Source organism: Bos taurus, chromosome 3 (genome assembly GCF_002263795.3).
Source record: "Bos taurus isolate L1 Dominette 01449 registration number 42190680 breed Hereford chromosome 3, ARS-UCD2.0, whole genome shotgun sequence".
NCBI classification, from domain to species: Eukaryota; Metazoa; Chordata; class Mammalia; order Artiodactyla; family Bovidae; genus Bos; species Bos taurus.
The window spans coordinates 59,600,649-59,622,444 of NC_037330.1; the positions used below are offsets into that span (position 1 = coordinate 59,600,649).

The window sequence follows — 21,796 nt, forward strand, 5'->3', positions numbered from 1 at the left end:
TGTATTTCTCAGCAGCCCACATGTTCCATGAAAGTACAAATGGGAATGTTAGTTTGAATCTTGATTCCAGTTTATTCACAGTTACCTAAAAATAAGAGAATTAGATTTTAGGAAACTTACAAACTCTTAACAAAATGACCTTTTTATTTGCTACATAAATAGTGGTAATTCATGGCACTTGACACTTTGTTCAGATATGAAAGACGGTTTATAAAATCAGTAACTGCCATTTTGAGAAGTCTTGTTTCATAAACTCCAGGCCTGTTCAGCACAGTTTAATACCATCCTCTCAGTCCTTTATAAATGGAATTTTCTTCTACTTGTATCCATTTCCCGGGGCTGGGGAGGGGGAAAAAAAAAGTTAACATTCATAGGTAATAGTGCAAAACATTCTTGGTTTGTCTCTGAGACTGAATTTAAATCTTCAGGCCTGTGTGTGCATATATATATAATTTTAAAGTCAGGCCTATGTATTTTTAAAGTATCATTTTCATTTATGATTTAAAATGATCTCCAAACTTCTCTGTAGCAATAATTCTCAAGCATGCAGCAGAATCATTATAACAGGTTTATAAACAGACTGCTGGCCCACTCCCCAAGCTAGTGATTGAGCAGGTCTATGGCCCAACAGTTTGCCTTTGTAACAAGTTCTTAGGTGATGCTACTGGTCCACCTTTCAAACCACTGATCTTTAGGGATGTTTTAGGTGAACAAAGATTAATCTCTAGACCAGAATGCTATATCAGAGATTAGTTTTAACTCATGGGAATAAATGCACAAGCATAATTTAAGGTATAAATACTCAAAACTTAAAGTGCATGGTTTTATTCTCATTCCATCCTTTTTAAAATTGCCTAAATGGCTTTTCATAGAGTAAGCACATACCTTATGGACCCATTCATATTCTCCATATTTAGAATCAAAGGTTCCTTTCTGAAGAGATCTTAATTTTAAGGTAAAACGTGGTCCAAGTTCCTGAATTCCCACTTTCTTTTCGCTCTTGAATATGTATCTTAAAGAAAAAGAGTTAAGGAAGTCAGTCTGAATGAACCCAACTATTCTTCTTTAATATGTCAGTTTTAATTTCTCATCTACAGTACTTGTCAGAATACATTGGGAAACAGGTTTATATAGCAAACGTGTTTCATAATTGAAGTCAAAGTCCAAGGAGTTAAAGCACTTTACTCACCTGTGAAATCTGAAGAAGATATAATCCCGTTGATTGTGGAATGTGGCAACCTGCCTTCCAATAAACTGAGGATTATGGGGAAAGAGAGATGCAAACATACGTCCAATAGAATGACCCAGTCGTGTTGTAAAATTGTTCAAAATTATTTCTGGTATGTGTTCTGTTGGGTCTTTGCCTCTTCTCTAGAAAAATGATGAAAAGTCACAAGAAAGTAGCAAAAATACATCTCATTGCAGTTTGAAGTTTTAGAATTCACATGACATTGAAACATTTTAGTTATCTTAATGACAAATTACTATAGATAGCCTCTCTGATCTGGGAAGATCCCACATGCTATGGAGTGGCTAAGCCCATGCTCAATTACAGAGCCTGTGCTCTAGAGCCCTTGAGTCACAACTACTGAAGCCTGCGTGCCTAGAGCCCATGCTGCACAAGGAGAGAAGCCACTGCAAGAAGCCAGTGCACCACAACCAGAAGCTCCCACTCACCACACGGCATCACAAAACCAAGCAGCCCCACCCCCAAATTAAATCAATTAATCTACAGATTACAGCATATACTAATCATACTGTGAGGAGACCGGTGCCAGTCAAGGAATGCATAAAACTCACCTTAATTTCTTTACGCAAACGAACACTGCTCATTTTAAAGTGAGCAGTTGGGCCGTTGGGCAGGTGACTCAGAATTAATCCATCTGTTCAAAAAGCTAAGGACACACTGAACTCTGTAATCTAAACTTTAAGCTGTTTAAATAACTAGTTCTTTGTATGCCCGAAGTCTCCTAAAATCTGTAGGTAATTCACCTATCAGGTGAATAAGTGGGTGCATGTATTCCTTTGACTTGATTTTCACACCATACCCAAAACTCAAAAGACCTAAATCAACCCGAATCTTTCAGAAAGACAGATTATGTTAAGCACTGAAGTAAACGAAAAGAGCTAAAATCCACTACTATAATACAGGAATAAGGATAAGATTCTAGCATAACTGTAGCACCACAAATGGAATATAGTCTGTATATACCTTTCATACATTTGTAAGGCCAGGATATGCAGTTTTGAATATCCCCTAAGTCCAGATACATCTTCTGGAAATCAAGGTTATTAGTGTTCTCAAGAGACAAGGTCTTAATTCTTGGGACTACTGTACTACAGTTTAAAATCAACCAATTAATTAACCACTTACTGACCCTACCACAAACAGAATTAGGCTATAAACTGTAAATTACAAATGAAATATAAAATAACTACCTACAATCAAGGCTAGCTGCCCAAGGGCTTTAAAAGTTTGGGATGCAGCTCAAGCCTTTGTAGCACAACTTGATTCTTTCAAATACTTAACCTTAAAAGGAGGTCAGAACTAGACTTACAAGTATCTGCACACAATATAAGTTTTATAAAACAGATGTTGCCATCTTTAAAAGACATCAACATTCTCCCATTCATTTATTAAATTAGAAACTATGGTGGTTATCATCTTCAACTTCTTCCTCTCCCACCACCAGATCCCATTTATTGCTTTTACCTTCATAAATTCCTCACTTCTATAGCTGCCTCTTTTACCCCAGGTGTTACTGTCTTATTTGAGGTCCTTGAGATTTTTCCACCCAGCTTAGGAAAACACTATTCTGCTCGATCTGACTTCTTTCACCACTTCAAGAACATCTGTCTCCTAATATAGGCTAATCAAGTTGGATTTAGGCCTTGGTTCTGTAAGTAATAAGCTATGGGACTCGGCTGTGCCATTGTATTTGTGGTTTCTCATAGCTTCTTATGTGCTAAGTGAAAAACTAGATGCCTTGATAGTTTTGCCAGCTATAGGTAGTTTGAAACTACTCTTAACAGACTCATCTATAAAAACATCAGCATAGCACTCAAACTGCGGCTCTGCACTACCCTTTTATTAATAACCTATCTCTACATCTTGTTTCATAACTGGTAGACACCGACAGTCTCTCTAATACACCATAAACATTAATCCTATCGTGTGCTTTTTGCTTATGCTATTTCAAGTATCTACAATATTTTACTCATCAATTAAGGCCTGCTTCAAATGCCATCTCTTTTTACAGTCAAAATTAAGCTCTAAATATTCTCAGCTCTGTTACTATAGCACTTGTCATTTGAGTTACAATTACGCAAATGCCTTTCTTCCCAATGAATCCATTAACTCTAAGATCTACTTCTGACAGATACTATGCCTACTACACAGCAGATTATTAGTAAATATTTGAATACTTCCCTTCGCTTCAAGGTTTGGCTATACTCATGAGGTACAGCCAAAAGTATTTCTATATCATTTGTACTACAAAAAAAAAAATCATAAAATCTTAAGGGGATTAAGAGAAGTAGAAGTCATTTAACCTAAATCAAGGCTTGAATCTTTTCTAGAAATTTCCACTAAGTTGTGGTTTGTGTCAAAAGAAAGTACAAAATCCAAATGTATCAATTCCTAAGTACCTGCACTGTACAAAAGGTGTTACTTATGTTATTCCTAATCTCTAACACAAACCATGCCACACAGGACTCATCCCGATTTTCAGTAATGATTTTAGCAATGAAGAGTTTGAGAAGGGTCAGGAAGATTCATTCAAGTGCTACACGGCGTACCTAAACTGGGGTGGGATTACACCTGAGTCCTAAACCTTAGCTGGTAATTTGCAGTCAGAAATACACAGAGGCATTTTGTCACCACTGATGTGAAAGTTACTTTGTTATGACCGACTCAAAGGCCAGGAATGTAAAACACCCTATATAAGCTGCTCTCTACGTCAAATTTCCATTTAGAAATAAGGAAGAGTAAAAAAGTGAAAGTGAGGAAGTACTGCCCCAAACAGAGGAACAAAGGTCTTGAAACCTCATTGCGGGGTGGAGGTGGGGACAACATGTTTTAAAAGGGCAGGGATTACTATCTTCAAAGCAGATCTCTTCTGGAATAGACTAAGTATTCAAGAGACTTTTTTTCTAAACTCACAATCCAGCCAAATTATAAAATGACTAACAATACAAAGCTAGTTCAGTCTTAAAAGTCTCTGAAAAGCAACTGGTACAAGGGGATACTTAAAGAAGGAAATGGCTACCCACTCCAGTATTCTTGCCTGAAAAGTCCCATGGACATAGAAGCCTGATGGGCTATAGTCCATGGGGTTGCAAAGAGTCGGACACGACTGATCAAGTGGATGTCTTTAATTAACTTATACTGAAAACAATAAACACCATAAAAGTTATTTAGATGGAAAAAAATAGATTGTGGACCATTATTTTTTAAAAAGCAGTATTCGTTGATTTTTTAAAAATGTTATCCTGGCAGCATGGAAGTACTATCCCCATTGTTTATAAATCCTTAGTAATTTTAATAATTTTGACATTCAGTTGGCCATCTTTAAAGTTACTGAGTTCACAGGCAATGAGTAAGTAAAACAACATCAATGACAAAAACAAATCTAGGCATCCTTTGTATGATCTCTTATCTCAAAATAGGAAGAAATACCTAGGGTTGAGGTAACACATTCACCTTGGATCTGAGAATCATAGTAAAAGGACAGATTATTCTTGGTATCTGAAATACATAATATGGGCCCAAATACCTACTTCAAAAATGCAATATTGTGACACCACTTCTGGCAACACAAAATCTAGCCATATCAAAATAGTTGCAGATCCCCAACTGGGAGAGCACCTTCATACCTATATCTTTTCAGTTATATTTTTGCAATAGGTATTCTTCCTCTGCCTTACCTCATTCACCCATATCCACCTAGACAGGGTTTAGGCGTCTTTTTCTGTCAAGTACTTCTTCCCTAATGTCCCCAGGGCAGATTTTTACCAAAGTTTGTACTGTATACTCTACTGCCCTCTGTAATTGTACTATCTACACAATATTTTTGTTTGTTTACATATCTATTTTATCCTACTAGATTATCAATTCCCTGAAGCTGACTTTCTCTTGTTTATCTTTTACTAACAAATAATGTCTTGCTTATAGCATGTCCTTAACAAATGCTTGCAGAGTGAAAAGGAAAAATCAGTTCGGAGTCTGGAATAGAGATCTATAATTCTCTGGTTGAAAAAATTATGTTCTAAAAGTTTTTCTTATTCTTTTAAATATATCTTAAAAGGGGGTGAAGGGGAGACAAGAAAACGCCTTAAAAAGAACAAAGGATACTTGGTATTTTACGATCTTCATTAATAACAATCAGGTCTGTGAAATCTCTTGAGATGCACTGTGGAATAATTTTTTTCAGAGCCAGTCCTCTTCTGTAATAAACATGCGAATTTGGTATAACTGTAGAGAGCTGTTCACAGAGTCGTACTGTTCTCTATAAAACAAAATAACAAAATCCTCAAAAATGAAAAAGAATAAAAATCTAAGTGGCATATATTTATAAGGAAAGAAGTAATCATTATAGTGTTATTAATAGAGAGCAAGGCTAGGGAAGAATGAAATCCAGTTTCATCCTCCATCAAAGGCTGATCTACCTAAAGCAGCCATTCTCCACTAAGGACAATTTTGTAATCAAGGGATGTTTGGAAATATCTGGAAACATTTTTGGTGGTCATGACTGATGGTAGTGGTAGAAGTTGGCTGCTATGGGTATCTAGTGGATAGAGGCCAGAAATGCTGCTAAACATCCTATAATGAACAGGACAATCTGAACAATAAAAAAATCCAGCCCAAAATGTTTACACAGTGCTGAGGCTGAGAAAGCCTATCACGAAGAATCACACTTGGTGAACCTACATCACATCACCGATACATTTAGCTTATTTACAGACATTACCTAAGGCAATTACTAAAAATTTAACTCTTCTGAACGAAGTTATTTTAAATAACCTATGTAAGAAAATTAAGAATTCAAGAACTATAGTAATTGATATGTTTACCCCATGAGGTCTATCTGATGTAGTGATGAGAATCTTGGGAGAAGTCTGTCTGTTGAAGTAAGAAGCAAATTCATCTGTAGCTTCATCATAAGCAACCTGAAAACAGAAAGAGAGATAACTTTACATCAAACACTACTGGGCCAGCATTTTACAAGCAATTCTAGTAGGATTCTATAACACTGGGTATCTAGCTGACTCGTGATTTAAAGAGGGCCCAGGAAGGTCAGGTTAATGGCAACATGAAGACGTTGGATAATTTTCTAGATGAAGAATACTAATATAAAACTGGAAAAAAAAAAAACTGTCAAAAATAATTTCAAGAAATTGAGATGCATTCATTCTAGAAAAATGGATCCATTTGTGGGCAAGTAACATCAAGAATCTTGCCTAGAGCTATTCCATTTCCCGTATCAACCTGGGTGGTGAAAACAGTAACTTTATCAACTTCAGGACTAATAGTAAGCGAGAACCAGCAATCCTGGATCCAAAGGTGGTAGACCAGAATCGAGGATGGGCAGGTGAACTTGGCTTCGCCAGTCCAAGGTTACAGGCCTAGTTCAGGGTAGGTGTGATTCTGCCAGAAATTTAAATGAGAGCTCTGGAAGTGAAAAAATCGTAGACAAACTGACATAATCTCTCCCCAAATCCTTGACTGACAACTAAGCTACACGTAAGAGAGACCTGAGAATCCAGTGCACATGAAAGACAAGGGAGACGTGAGAAAGGCTGCAACTTTGAATGCATTCCTCAATCCACACGCACCGCAGTTGGCAGAGGGTATGTATGTCTTGGGGGCCCAAGGTTTCACAATGCAACCTCTACCCAAATCAGTGGCTGACCATTGAGTCACACAAACACAGGGGAAAATCTCTAGGAAGGGAGGTTAAAGATAACACAAATTAAGCAGTAGTGTAATGCTACTGTCAGAGAGATTCCAGTTTAAGTCCAGACAAGTTACTAAAACAACAACAAAAAAATCAATAACCTGTAAAAGAAAATAAAAACAATCCAGAGTTACTGCAATGTTTTCCAAAAGTGTCCAATTTTCAACCAAGATATTAGATATACAAAGAAACAGAAAAGTATGATGTATAATCAGGAAGAGAAGTCAATAAAAACTGACCGAATGGGTCCAGATGGTGAATTTAGTGACAATTTCAAAGCCGTCATAACAAATATATCCAAGGAATTAAGGAAAAATACAGGCTTTTTTAGCCTGTAAAAATATTGTAAAATAGATCTAAGATGCAGAAAAATCAATAATCTTGAAAACAGATTACTAACGATCCAATCTGAAGGATGGAGAACACAATCATAGCAAAAAGAGCAAAGCTGCAGAAATTTTTAGGATAATGTTAACCATTTCAACAGTGTGTTAAAAGGAAATTCCTCAGGGACAGAAGATGGCAGAAAAAAAAAAATTTTCAAGAAATAATGGATTAAAAACTTAACTGACAGGTCCAAACTCAACAAACATTAAGTAGAATTAAAAAAAAGAACAATACCTAAACACACCAGTGTCAGACGGTAAAAGCCAAAAAAACCCAGAAAACTTTAATAAATCATGTGCCGGGGAAAAATGTAATGACTGGTTTCTCAAAAGAAACAGTAAAGGTCAAAATTCAATAGAACAAGTTCAAAGAAAAAAACAGGTCAACCAAGGATTCTATGTCCCACAAAATTTAAAAAAAAAAAAAAGGCAAAATAAACGCTTTTAAAAAGACAAAAACTGAGATAATTAGATCTCAGACCTGCTATAAAAACAAAGGCTTAAGAAAATCCTGCAAGCTGAAAGAGAACAATACTGGATGACCCAGAAGCAGGAAAGAAGAGGACTGTAAACAGGTAATGCTGAAGGTAAACATGAGACTTTGCTGGCGTGTTTTGTGTGTAAACTCTTTAATTTTTTTTTTTTTTAAAATATGAGGATGTTTAAAGCAGTAATTACAACACTGGGTTTATAACATAGATAACATAACAACATGAGCTGACAATTAACAGCATGAGTAAGAGTGGAGGTCACAAAGCTATACCGGTGCAAACTTGCTGTATTTTACCAGAATTGTGTAAGTATTTACTAGAAGTAGATTGTGATAAATCATTCTCCAGAATAGACCTTATGCTAGGACATTTATTCAATTGAAAAGGAGTGAAATGAAACAAAATATGTCCCAGACCACGATAAAATTGAATTAGAAATCAACAGCAGAAATCGGGGAAATCCTCAAATATTTGGAAATTAAACAATATACTTCTTGAAAATTGTAAGCCAAAGAAGAAATCACCAGAGAAACCAGAAAATATCTTCTACAGAATGAAAATGAAAACACCACAAACACATCAAAATGTATGGAAGGTGGTTAAAGCAGTGCTTGGGCGAACACCAGAGTTTTATATGCTTATATTAGAAAAAAAAATAAAATCAATAATCTAAGCTTCCATCTTAGGAAGCTAGAGCAACTAAAACCCCAAGTGAGTAGAAAGAAAGAAAAAATAAGGATTGGCGGGGGGGCAATGAACTAAAAAAATACAGCAAGCAAGAAGAAATCATCTTTCATTAGAAGAGGTACTCAGATATAGATGATGAAAGAAATGCATCTTAAAACTTGTGGGCTATAGCAAATGTGAATTTTATGACCATAACTGCTCATCATAAAAAGATGAAAATGAGTTAATCAAATAAACAAAAATAGAATAAACTCAGAGTATAGAAGAAATAATAAAGGTAAGAGGAGATATAAGTGAATTAGAAAACATTTAATAGAGAAATAAAATAGTAACTTGAAAAGAATAACAAAACAGGTATGTCTCTGGTGAAAGCTCAAATAAAGAAGTTTAGGAATGAAAACGGTATTACTTCAGTCTCACTCATGAGCATATTCTAAACAATGCATTTAACAAACCAAAACAAAATTTTAAGAAGATAAAACACCTTAACTAAATTGGATTTACCCCATGAATAGAACAGGTTTAACACTAGAAAGTCCATTTCATTTATTAAATTACTGAATAAAGGAGAAAACTGGATATTCATCTCAATATTTGCAGAAAAGTGCATAAATTATCTTAATATTTGCAGGAAAGACATCTAACTTTCTAATTCAATCATTAAACAAACAAAGCAGCAAAAAAAAGAATGGAATTTCCATAACTCATAAGGAAAATCTACCACTAATGACACATGCATTAATGATGATACACTGAAGTATTCTTTAAAATTAGTAACACGGAAGAGAGGATAATACTGCTTTTTAAAATTTATTTGACATTATGGTGCAGTTCTAGTAAGCACAAAAGAAATTGTTAATGGTTTGAAAGAAACAAAAACATATTTGCAGAAATGATTACCTAAACATCAAATGAAACCATTCAGAAAAATTATTAGTGAATTCTGATTAAAAGATCATGATTCAAAAATCAATCTCATTTTTGTAAATTAGCAAATCAAATAGTTTTCAGAGAGATGTGATTTATACTAATAAGAAAAAAATATGATACCCAGGAATAGTTCTAACAAGATTTATGTGTATAACTTGTATGAAGAAAATAATGATATTCACTGAAATACATTTTCAGTATTTAAAGGCCCCGTGAAGCAAAATTAGAGGTACCAAGCGAACATTTCATGCTAAGATGGGCACAATAAAAAACAGAAATGGTATGGACCTAACAGATGCAGAAGATATTAAGAAGAGGTGGCAAGAATATACACAAGATCTATACAAAAAAGATTTTCACGACCCAGATAATCACAATGGTGTGGTCACTCACCTAGAGCCAGACATTCTGGAATGCATAGTCAAGCGGGCGTTAGGAAGCATCACTAAGAACAAAACTACTGGAGGTGATGGAATTCCAGTTGAGCTATTTCAAATCCTAAAAGATGATGCTGTGAAAGTGCTGCACTCAATATGTCAGCAAATCTGAAAAAACTCAGCATTGGCCACAGGACTGTAAAAGGTCAATTTTCATTCCAATCCCAAAGAAAGGCAATGCCAAAGAATGCTCAAACTACCTCACAATTGCACTCATCTCATACACTAGCAAAGTGATGCTCAAAATTCTCCAAGCCAGGCTTTAACAGTCCGTGGACCACGAAATTCCAGATGTTCAAGATGGATTTAGAAAAGGCAGAGGAACCAGAGATCAAACTGCCAACATCCACTGGATCATCGAAAAAGTAAAAGAGTTCCAGAAAAACATCTACTTTTGCTTTACTGACTACACCAAAACCTTTGACTGTGTGGATCATGACAAAATGTGGAAAATTCTGAAAGAGATGGAATACCAGACCACATGACCTGCCTCTTCAGAAATCTGTATGCAGGTTAAGAAGCAACAGTTAGAACTGAACATGGAACAACAGACTGGTTCCAAATAGGAAAAGGAGTACGTCAAGGCTGTATAATGTCACCCTACTTATTTAACTTATATGCAGAATACATCATGAGAAACACTGGGGTGGATGAAGCATAAGCTGGAATCAAGATTGCCAGGAGAAATATCAATAACTTCAGATATGCAGATGACACCACCCTTATGGGAGAAAGTGAAGGAGAACTAAAGAGCCTCTTGATGAAAGTGAGAGAGGAGAGTGAAAAAGCTGGCTTAAAACTCAGCATTCAGAAAACTAAGACCATGGCATCTGGTCCCATCACTTCATGACAAATAGATGGGGAAACAATGGAAACAGTGGCAGACTCTATTTTGGGAGGCTCCAAAATCACTGCAGATGCTGATGGCAGCAATGAAATTAAAAGATGCTTGCTCCCTGGAAGAAAAGCTATGACCATCCTAGATAGCATATTAAAAAGCAGACACATTATAGTACTGCCAACAAAGGTCTATCTAGCCAAAGCTATGGTTTTTCTAATAGTCATGTATGGATCTGAGAGTTGGACTATAAAGAAAGCTGAACACTGAAGAATTGATGCTTTTTAACTGTGGTGTTGGAGAAGATTCTTGAGAGTCCCTTGGACAGAAAGGAGATTCAACCAGTCCATCCAAAGGAAAAAAGTCCTGAATATTCACTGGAAGGACTGATGCTGAAGCTAAAACTCCAATACTTTGGTCACCTGATGTGAAGAACTGACTCATCTGAAAAGACCCTGATGCTGGGAAAGACTGAAGGAGGGAGAAGAATGGGACAAGAGAGGATGAGATGGTTGGATGGCATCACAGACTTAATGGACATGAGATGAGTAAACTCTGGAAGTTAGTGATGGACAGAGAGGCCTGGCATGCTGCGGTCCATGGGGTCGCAAAGAGTCAGACACGACTGAATGAACTGAACTGAAATAAGATATATATACATACATACATATATACTAAGACTTCCCTGGTGGTTCAGACGGTAGAGCATCTGCCTACAACGTGGGAGACGCGGGTTCAATCCCTGGGTTGGGGAAAATCTCCTGGAGAAGGAAATGGCAACCCTCTCCAGTGACTCGTGCCAGGAAAATCCCATGGATGGAGGAGCCTGGTAGTCTAGAGTCAATGGGGTCTCAAAGAGTTGGACACAATTGAGCCACTTCACTACCTACCTACGTGCATATATACTATATATATATATATATATATATATATATATATAGTGGATATATATATACACACACACATATAGGGTTGGACAAGAAGTTTGTTCTGTAAAACATTCCGTTAAGATGACACAGAAAAACCCGCACAAACTTTTTGGCCAACCCAATACTACCTAGATTCTGACACTGATCTGATTTTGTATGATTCATACTTTTATATGGAAGATGAAAGATCCAGGAAGATAACACTCTTGAAGAGAGGGATTTGAGAACGGGAATGGCAAGGGGCATCTTTCCCTCACAGCTATCAAAACTTACCATGAAGCTAAATAATTAAGAAACTAAAGAACCAATCCAGTGACAAGCTACCAAAAAAAAACACTCAGCACACACGGACAACTAATATATCACACAGCACTAAAATTTACTATGAGAAAGGCTGTACTACTTCAAAAATGGTGCTGGGAAACTGGTTATGTAAGAGGGATAAAGAAGGAAGAGTGGAAGAAAGAAACTGATTTCCTTTCTCACTCTAATAAGAGAAATCCGTTTCTGATAATTAAGTACATGAATGTGTTGTAAAACCTTGACTCTTTCACTGTACTGTTGCAAACTAAAGGGAAAAGTGAAAAATTATCTTGAAACCAGGAGTTTTATATGGACACACATAAAAATAGCATCAGATTACCTTAGCTGTCAAAATGTCTAACAAATACTACACATATCTATAGTAAAAATTTATAAAACAAGGACTGCTTTTCAAATGACATTAAAAAACACTGGAAATGTTATTGATTAAATGACAAGTTTATCTAAGCATAAAATACCTTTTGAGAAAATAAATAATTGACTTTTTCTATAGCATTGTTGGAAAACCCAATTATGAAATGATCTTCAACAAATAATAAGATAACATGCCAGCATTATAGCTAAATCAATCCATTAATACAACTTCACCAGCTAGAACTTTAAACACTGGCATAAGAACAGATAATTTATCAAATGTGATTACCCAAATTTATTTAAGACTTCTAACATTTACCTCTTCATCATTAGGATCTACTATGGTTTCATCATATACTCGCTGGTTGTCAATAGTCTTGGGTACAGGCTTTGGTGGAGCCTAAATAAAAGAAAAAAATGTTAAGTGTGGGAAGCATTTCACATTAATAATTTTGCATTATGCTTGAGGAAGAATAACAAAAATCTGCAAATAATGCAAAAAGTCAACCTGTTTCTCATTCAGCCCACTGCTACATCAGTCCTAGTAACAATACTGAGTAAGAGGCTTTTTAACTCTCTGAGCACACACATGTACTTACTGGAAGAACTGCTGCCAGGATAAAATGGCTTAAAACCAGGCAAAAGTGGCAGAAAGAGAAAACCGAATTCAAGATGTAATATTATTCACAAAGATGAAAAATATCAAACATAACAGAAAAATTACAAAGGTACATATTTAGGTAGCTTTGTTCGAATACTTTCAGAAAGCTATTCAGAAATATCTAACAAAGGCTACAAATCTGTATCTTTCTGCTGAACTAGTAATTCTAGTTTAGAGAATTTCTGGTAAGGAAAGAAAAGGGGAGCAATTTATACAAAGAAATATGTATAATCACTATGGTTAGAGGAATGAACAGTAAATAGGGCAAATGTCCAACAACAAGATGATGACTACAGCATCGCCAACTGAATGGAATACCGTTAGCATCAGCAATCACACACACTCCGCTTAGATCAAGAAATTGTGTAAATGAAATTCTAAGGAGCAAGAACACAAAACCATAACCATACATGATTAAAACTAATCTAAAATACATGTACACTAACAGAGATGAATATGACCTGACAAACTATTTAGGAATTCTTTATTATTTTAATAAATATTAAGTTTTAAGTAATTTTTTAAAAAGAGGCAGTTCTAGATCATCTATCAATCCAAAAACAAGAACGGTGATATTTTCAAATGGTGATCAGCATATTAATTTGCTGTAACTAACTGATTACTGAATTAAAAAGAGACTAACACTGCTTGATAGGATTTTGCAGGTGAAAACAGTCTTAATATTGGAATTTCCTGTGATTTAATCTAATACTATTCAAGAGAATTCACGAAAAAGTAGTATTTAGTTTGTATACAGTATATGTATATAGTCTGTATTTTTCCATTCCTCACAAATGCTTATTATTACTTGGTACTCCATCTTAAGTAAGAGATGGGAGGAGGGGGGAACTGAACATTTAAAAAAATTTTCAAGTATAAAATGCAACTTAGAACTATAAATAAAATGAAAATAATTTGGCTGTGCAATAATGCAGAAGCATTCAATAGTTCTTTTTAAATTTTTCAATAGAAAGATTTCATTTTTTGTCAGTATCACAAAAATAGCTAAATCCTTTCTTGATGCTCTCTTCTTTGCCACAATCCACTCAGGTGTCTCACCTTCCTCCTACTCCCCATTCTCACTCTTCACAGGTTTATACCCTCTGTGTCAGCTCTCATTCTCACACATCCCAACCCTACAGAAGAAGAGGCCCTACCATGCCTTTCTTCAGCCTAGCATAACAAAATGCCTTTGCTTCCAGTCTGAAGAACTCCAGTTACAGGCCTATGGTGGGGATCTTCTTCATTCCCAGTCAGGGATAATGTGTCTATGCCTCTCAAACACATAAAGTAAAATAAGCAAGCTGGAAGTATATACACCATTTTGAAATTTTGAAAACATGCAAAATACCACTACTACTGTATTTACTGTTTATGCACACAAACATAATAAAGGAAACAAAGAAAGTGCATGGGAATAATAAAAAGCAATTTCATGGTTTATTGTTCTTTTTTTTGACCCTGCTTCGGGACAAAGGGATTTTAGTTCCCCAATCAATCGAGGATCAAACCCTTGCCTCCTGCAGGGGAAGTGTGGAATCTTAACCACTGGACTGCCAGGGAAGTCCCAATGAGTGGTTGTCTTTGGAGGGGAAAGCAATCAGAAAATACCACATAAGACACTTGAACACTATTTATTAATGCTTAATTTCTTGAGTAAAGGATAGAAAGGGGTGTGCTGTATTGTTTTTACATTATTTTAAACATTCAAAATATTTAATAATAAATTTTAAAATAAAGTGATTCAATGTAAATATCAGGGAACATTCCTTAATACAAGATATAAAGCAGAAGACTAAAAATTTTATTTACCTTATCACCAAGAGCCTCTCTCTCTTTTTTAAGTTTTTTCTTAGCTGCCAATTTTTCCTAAAGGATTTAAAAAAGAAAAGAACAATATTGAGAAACTACTATTTACATAGCAAACACATAATGAAATTACTAATGCTATGAATATTTAAACTGACCAGTCTTAGAACTGTATTAAAATAAACATCCAGATTTAGATTTTCACACCCAAGTTATTGTAAACCAGATGATCTTGCTCCCTCAAAATAATCTAAATTGACAAATTTGAATATTTAAAATTTCATTAGCTTTATCGTTTACTCTAAAGCCTCAAATAAAGTGAAAGTGCAAAATGTATACTAAACAAATTAACAAGCTTTTGTTGTTTTGCATTCCTAACAAGTTGCAACCTAAAGAAAACTTACGGCTAATCTGGTGGCTTCTCTTGAAAAGAGCTAAAAATAATGATAATGAGAATTTTCACATTGTTTACAATAAATCCATTATTAGCTATTCAAACATTGTATAATCAAAATATGATTTTATTATTCAGAATCTGCAGGATGTACTGTAAATCTGTAACTTCTGGGGACCTCTGAACAGGATGCTTGACACACAATCTAAAAAATTTCTTTTCCCTAGCGCCTGTTGATCCTCAATCCACCAGGTCTCCGATTAGAAATTACAGACCCAAGAAATCTAAGACACCCTTGCACCATACGTGCGCACCAAAATGGATTTTTTGTCCCTTCCAAGTACTCCAATAGCACTTTGTCACCTACGACAAATAAGACACTGTGCAGGGCCTTAACAAGTCTAGCAAGAGGCAGCAGGCAAGTAAAAAGAATATTGTGTATGAATTTTCGCGATATGCAATAAGCAACTTGCTTCAAAGCGTAATTAAACCACAAGTAAGCACCGTGACTTGGGCTTTATCTCTATGTGTTTACCTCCTAGATTCGTAGGACAATGCGGGAAAGAGTAAATCCAATTTCTATAAACTTTACAGTCTAACTTCGGTAAGGGCGGCTACAGCAATCAGAGAAGGATCATTTTGGATGTTTGTACTGCCTGTATTGCAGATTTTAGGCATTAACCAACTTTGGGTTGACGAGGTAAATCGGAGACCAAAATTTTTGCCTTTTAAGTCTGGCGGGTGGGGGCGGGGGGCAGAGGAGCCAGGCAGGAAAGTAATTTTTAATATAGGGAGAGCAAGACTTCTTGCTTTCTTTCGCAAACAAGGACAACAGAGCTGACAAGGAAAGCAATCCTTGCTGCTGAGACGGAAAGCTGAGCCGAGAGTGTGGTAAAAATGAGGATGCAGGAACCAGGGCAAGGTTGCTTGGCCTCTACCCCTTCCGGATTAATAAGCGCCGCCTGCGACCCGGGCAGGGGTGACCACGCATGTGCATCATCCAGTCCGCCCAACCCCACTGGCTCCAGAGCGACACCGCGCACGCGCCCTGGCGACTACGCCGCCTCATACCTTCCGCTGTTGCTGTTTCCACCGCGTGAACATTAAGTGTCGCCGCTGTTTGTTCTTAATTTCCGAAATGCTGAATCCTGGAGGAAAGGCAGCCGTCTTTGGGGGTTGGACTCCGCTTTCCGTCGTCCCATCCTCACCGACTGCAGCCTCCTGAGATTCTTCAGTAGCGGCTTTGCGTTTCAGGCCTTTCTTTCCGCTGCCGCCGCTCTTACCTCCGGCTTTCGCCATGGTATTTTTGCTTCTTGTGGTCTGTACGGAAACGGAAGTAGCTTCCTCTTCCCACCCCCGTCCTTAAGCTAGTATTTCCGGGGTCGGGAAGTTCTTAAAGGAAAGTGTATGTTTGCTGAGTTTTATCAGTTTATGGAGGTGCTGAAATTTAGGCTTGAGGAGAGTATACGGAGCTTGCCCAGGCGTGTGAACTGTGAAATGAATTGCTGAAATCCATTATTGACTGTTATCAATGTGAGAGCCCTTCAAACCTAAGTGTTAGTTGCTCAGTCCTGTCGGACTCTTTGCGACCTCATGGACTGTATGTAGCCTGCCAAGCTCCCCTATCCATGGAATTCTACAGGCGAGAATACCGGAGTGGATTGCTATTTCCTTCTCCAGAGGATCTTACCCACCCAGGGATAGAACCTGGGTCTCCTGCATTGCAGGCGGATTCTTTACCACTGAGCCACTATGGCCTAAGTACAAAACAATATAGAATTTACATTCTACTAGAAACTAAAATGATCTCCCAAATAATTACTGTTGTAAGCTATTAAATATGCATAGTGTTGAGGGGATAAAGGGATGGGTTACAGCTCTTAAATAGGATTCTGAGAGTGGTCTTAATTATTGAGCAGAGATTTGAAGGGCATATGGGTTTCCCTGGTGGTTTAGGGGTAACGAACCTGGCTGCAATGCAGGAGACCCAGGTTCCATCCCTGAGTCCGGAAGATACCCTGGAGAAGGAAATGGCAACCCACTCCAGTAGTCTTGCCCCAGAATTCAAATGGACAGAAGAGCCTGGTGCGTTACAGTCCATGCAATCGGAAAAGAGTGGAACACCACTTAGTGACTGAACAGTAACAACAAATGGAGTATACAGGGCAGTTATCTGGGGGAAGAGCTGTTAATATGAGAAAAGCAAAGCTTTTTATCTAGGAGAAAAGCTGTCCAGGCCAAGGAAACGTTCAGCTCCAAGGCTTCAGTCAGTAGCGAGCCTGGCTTGTTCAGAAAACATTGAAGCCAGAGGTCAATGAGAGAGGAGAGTAAAGGTGGGCAGGAGTGGGCGTGGGAGGTTAGGGTGACAGATTGTGTAAGATTTTGTAAGGACTTTGGCTTTTATGTGAGATGCAGATTTCTTGGAAGATTTTGAATAAAGGAATGGTGTGATGACATATTTTAAAAGCATCACTCAGACTCTTCTGAGAGTAGACTGTAGGGGAGGGAAAGTGACAGGAGGGGAGAAATGAATGTCTTGAACCGGTGGTTCTAATAGAGGTGGTAAGAGGTGAACAGATTGTTTTAGGAGGTAGAATTCCTGACAATTGAATGAAAGGCGAAAGAGAAGAGTCACAGATGACTCCCAGATTTTTGACTGAATGACTGGAAGGTTGGAGAGAGAGGTATGGGCTGGAGATCAGAACTGGGGTGTCATCAGCTAATGGATAGTAATTCAAACTGTTATAGTGAGTGTAGATAAAGAACTGAAATAGAGAAGAGAATGATAGACTGTACCCTGAAGCAGTCTCACATGAAGAGCTAGAAAGAAAAGGAGGACCTAGTAAAGGAGAATGAGAAGGAAAAATCAAGAGAGTAGCGTGTCATGAAAGCAAACATGTTTTCCCAGTGATTAAATTTTGCTATATTCCTCATTCTAATTTTAGGAAAATGACCTCCAAACAATCTTTTTGGTTTACTGTCAACAGTTGATTTTCAAGAAATTACCATAATTTCAAGTTGTATGTTTCAATATTGACATTGGGTGTTTTGATAGTCTAATATTTTGGTTTCCATCCTTCATTTTCACCTTTTCAAGTTCTTTCAAACACGATATTAAAGATACCAAAACTGTATTTTAGAATACAAGCCCCACCAAAACCTTCTACCAAGCTACAAGTCTAGAATTGTGATTAGAAAACAAAACCTGTCTGTTTAGATCCAAAACTGGATTTGAATTATACAGTACAATAAAAAGGAAAAAGTAGTGTGGAGCTAAAAAGTCACTAGCCTACAGGTTTAGCTTCAAGTGGTCATGAAAATATTACTTGACTTATTTAAAAAGGAATAATCAGATTGTAATTGAGGTGGGGGTGGGGCAGCAGGAGGAGACAGACCAACCTTTATCTAAAAAACAGACTGAAATATTTTGGAAGTCTCTTCTAGTCTTAATATTTTCTGTCTCTCTACATATAGTACATTCTTTCCTTGTAAAAATAAAATAATCCTGAAGTGGGTAACTGTCTTTATTTATTTAGAGGTTCCATACATGAGCTGTTTATAGAGGCTGCCTTCATTGCTTATTGCCTTCCTTACTTGTTGATAATGATGGTTGTATGAGTTGAATAAAATGATTTTATGATCAGAATAGAATTCTTATCTGGAAGAAATCACAAAAGTATTGACCAATTCAGCAAAAGTGTGTTTAATACTACTCAAATGAATAGGGAGAGCAAGTGTGATGTAAACAGTGGGCTCTGTGTTCATATCTGTGTTTAGATTTTGATTCAGTCACATAGATGCTGTAAAATCTCAGTTAAATCAATAATCTCTCTGAGCCTCATTTTCTTCATCTGTTAACTGGGCTAATATTACCACATAGTTTCTTTGGATAACGTACATTAAAGAAACATACACATGCAATAAATGCTAACTAGTTATTTTTATTACTTCTAGATGTAGAGGCTAAACTAAACATTGTTGAGGAAAAAAGACATCATGCTTGCCCTCAAGTAGCTTACAGTTTGGAAGAAGATAAAACAGAATTCTAGTGTAAGTATTCAGTAGTGTTCGATGTTGAGTGCTCCTTAGTTTGAGGTCCATTTCTTCCATGCACTTCTTTTCAGTAACTGCCTTATTGTTTATTATTTGCAGGGCCTACTCCTAATAGACTATACATTATTTTAAAATAACACACTTAATTTTGATAGTTAATAACTTTTTTTACTTGATATGTGAGAATACAAATATACATGATATTCCAGAATACCCTGGAATACAACACATGGACACCAGATGAGTTCAGTGATCCAAACAAATATAACCTAAGATTCTGCTGAGAAAATTTGATCTGTGTTTACAGTATGACTTAAGCTCTTTACATAACAGAAATCATTCCAAAAGTACAAAATATTAGTCTATTGAATGAGGAAAAAGAAATACAAAGTTTAGGGATAAAAAATTTTTTGTTTACAATGTGCTATAACTATTTAAGAAACACAAAGTAATAAATTAATGCTCTCTGAGCTTGAATTATGTCATTCAGTTTGTTAATGGTTAAAGAAAAACCAAAATAGAGACCTCATTTTGAATATACTTTTAGACCAAACACTCATACAACTAAAACTTTTAAACGGTCCAGATTTGCCTAAAGTCTGACTCTGCTCTAAAACTAAAACAGCTTTTTTCAGGTCAATATGACCTTATAGCTTCCCAGCGAATCGCTATAGACAGTTAAGCTTACACAGTGCTGCTACCATATAAAGACTGTAAGTTTCTAGTAACCAGTCACACACACAACACACACACACAAATGTGCTCCCTCATTCATGCTTTTTAAACTCAGCTGTCACTGCTGCATGCTGAGCTTCTAACCACATTTCAGCTCAAAATTGCCCTGTTTTGAGCAGTGTTTCTTGCTCAATAAAATGCTTATATCAAGTAAAGCTCTCCAAATTTTCTTTTGACGGGACAATAGAACTATTACAGAGCTAGTTTCTCATTTGTGAATATTTCCCTGGTATCCAAGACCTGTTTTTGGCAATTAAATTACTTATCTCATAGAAGTTTGAGAAGCCTCTTTTTTGTTTATTGTATACCTTAAATTGTCTTAGTGACTAATGAAGATGGTAGAGAAGTTATTACAAGAATTCACAGTGTCAGTACAATTCTCAGGATGTCAGCTCTCCTTTGAAAGAAGTTAAAAAAGTCAATGAGTAGAATGAATACAGTTTTGTGAGGCCATATTAGAGCCACACACACTCCTACCCAAAACTGAATTAGAATGACTCAAATACGATGACTTCTCAAATGCTGGAAACCTGCAGATTAACTGTATGGTTAATACTGTCATCTCTATGTACTCCACACTATGAAATAGACATAATGCATATCCTGGCCTTTCCAGAAACCAGAAATATATTAGGAAACCAACAGTTTTCTTCCAGAAGTTTTTATAGATTGTAATAATTTCCTTGAGACTTTTAACGTTTTTTCAGTAGACACTAAACTTGGCCATGATGGTGTTGGATGGAAGGACAGTCCTCACTTTATGTTCTGAGTAGTCTTATCCTTAGCATTCCTTGGTGACTCAGATGGTAAAAGCATCTGCCTACAATGCGGGAGACCTGGGTTTGATCCCTGGGTTGGGAAGATCCCCTGGAGAAGGAAATGGCAGCCCACTCCAGTATTGTTGCCTGGAAAATCCCATGGACAGAGGAGCCTGGCAGGCTGCAGTCCATGGGGTCGCAAAGAGTCGGACATGACTGAGCGACTTCACTTTCACTTTCAAGGTGGGCTGTTTGCATAAACAGGGTTTTTTTTTTCTTTTTTCTGTCTGCTAATATTTGCAGAGTGCATGTAGTTCCACCATATCAGAAATGTTGATACACATTTCTGATCCTTAACAAGAAAAGTAACACCACAATAAAAATCCAGTTTCACTAAAATATCATCTCCTAAAGTGATTTCTACTGCACAATTGCACTCATCTCACACGCTAGTATGGAGAAGGAAATGGCAACCCACTCCAGTGTTTTTGCCTGGAGAGTCCCAGGGACGGGGGAGCCTGGTGGGCTGCCGTCTGTGGGGTCGCACAGAGTCGGACACGTCTGAAGTGACTTAGCAGCAAAGTGATTTCTTGTTTTTTGAGTTCATCACAAAAGCTTTTATTTATATTTTTGTAAGGTATTCAGTGCTTCTGGATGATATTTCTGACTATGGAACAAGCATAAATATAATTTAGAAATCAGCCTGGCATGACTTTTGTATATCTGAGTATTTAGTATTCTGTTGATTGATTCGTTCAACAAATATTTATTAAGTCATACTTAATGCCAGATCCTCTGGCTTTTTTAATATATGTATTCATAGAATTAAAAAACAAAAAGCAACTCCCTGTCCTCAAAGAATTCCAATGGGGAGAGCCCAAGTACAGAATCAAATCCCCAGAGTATGAGAGGTTCTATGACCATTACCATGTTTTATAATCAAGACCAAATTTCTTCTCACATCTTCTTCAAAGAACCAGATTAGGTGTATTTGTAAGTCACTTGTGGCTCAGATGGTAAAGCATCTGTCTACAACGCGGGAGACCTGGGTTCA

The 21,796-nt window shown here is 36.7% G+C and overlaps 1 protein-coding gene across 1 annotated transcript; it reads right to left on the reverse strand.

Moving 5' to 3' along the window:
• Nucleotides 1-48: 48 nt before the first annotated feature.
• Nucleotides 49-16,519, reverse strand: RPF1 (ribosome production factor 1 homolog). Its single transcript, NM_001083417.2, is given in 9 exon segments — nt 49-339; nt 886-1,012; nt 1,190-1,371; nt 1,801-1,883; nt 5,354-5,507; nt 6,073-6,168; nt 12,652-12,732; nt 14,806-14,862; nt 16,268-16,519. Coding segments are annotated over 9 exon segments (1,050 nt in total). The 5' UTR covers nt 16,496-16,519; the 3' UTR covers nt 49-297.
• Nucleotides 16,520-21,796: the final 5,277 nt, after the last annotated feature.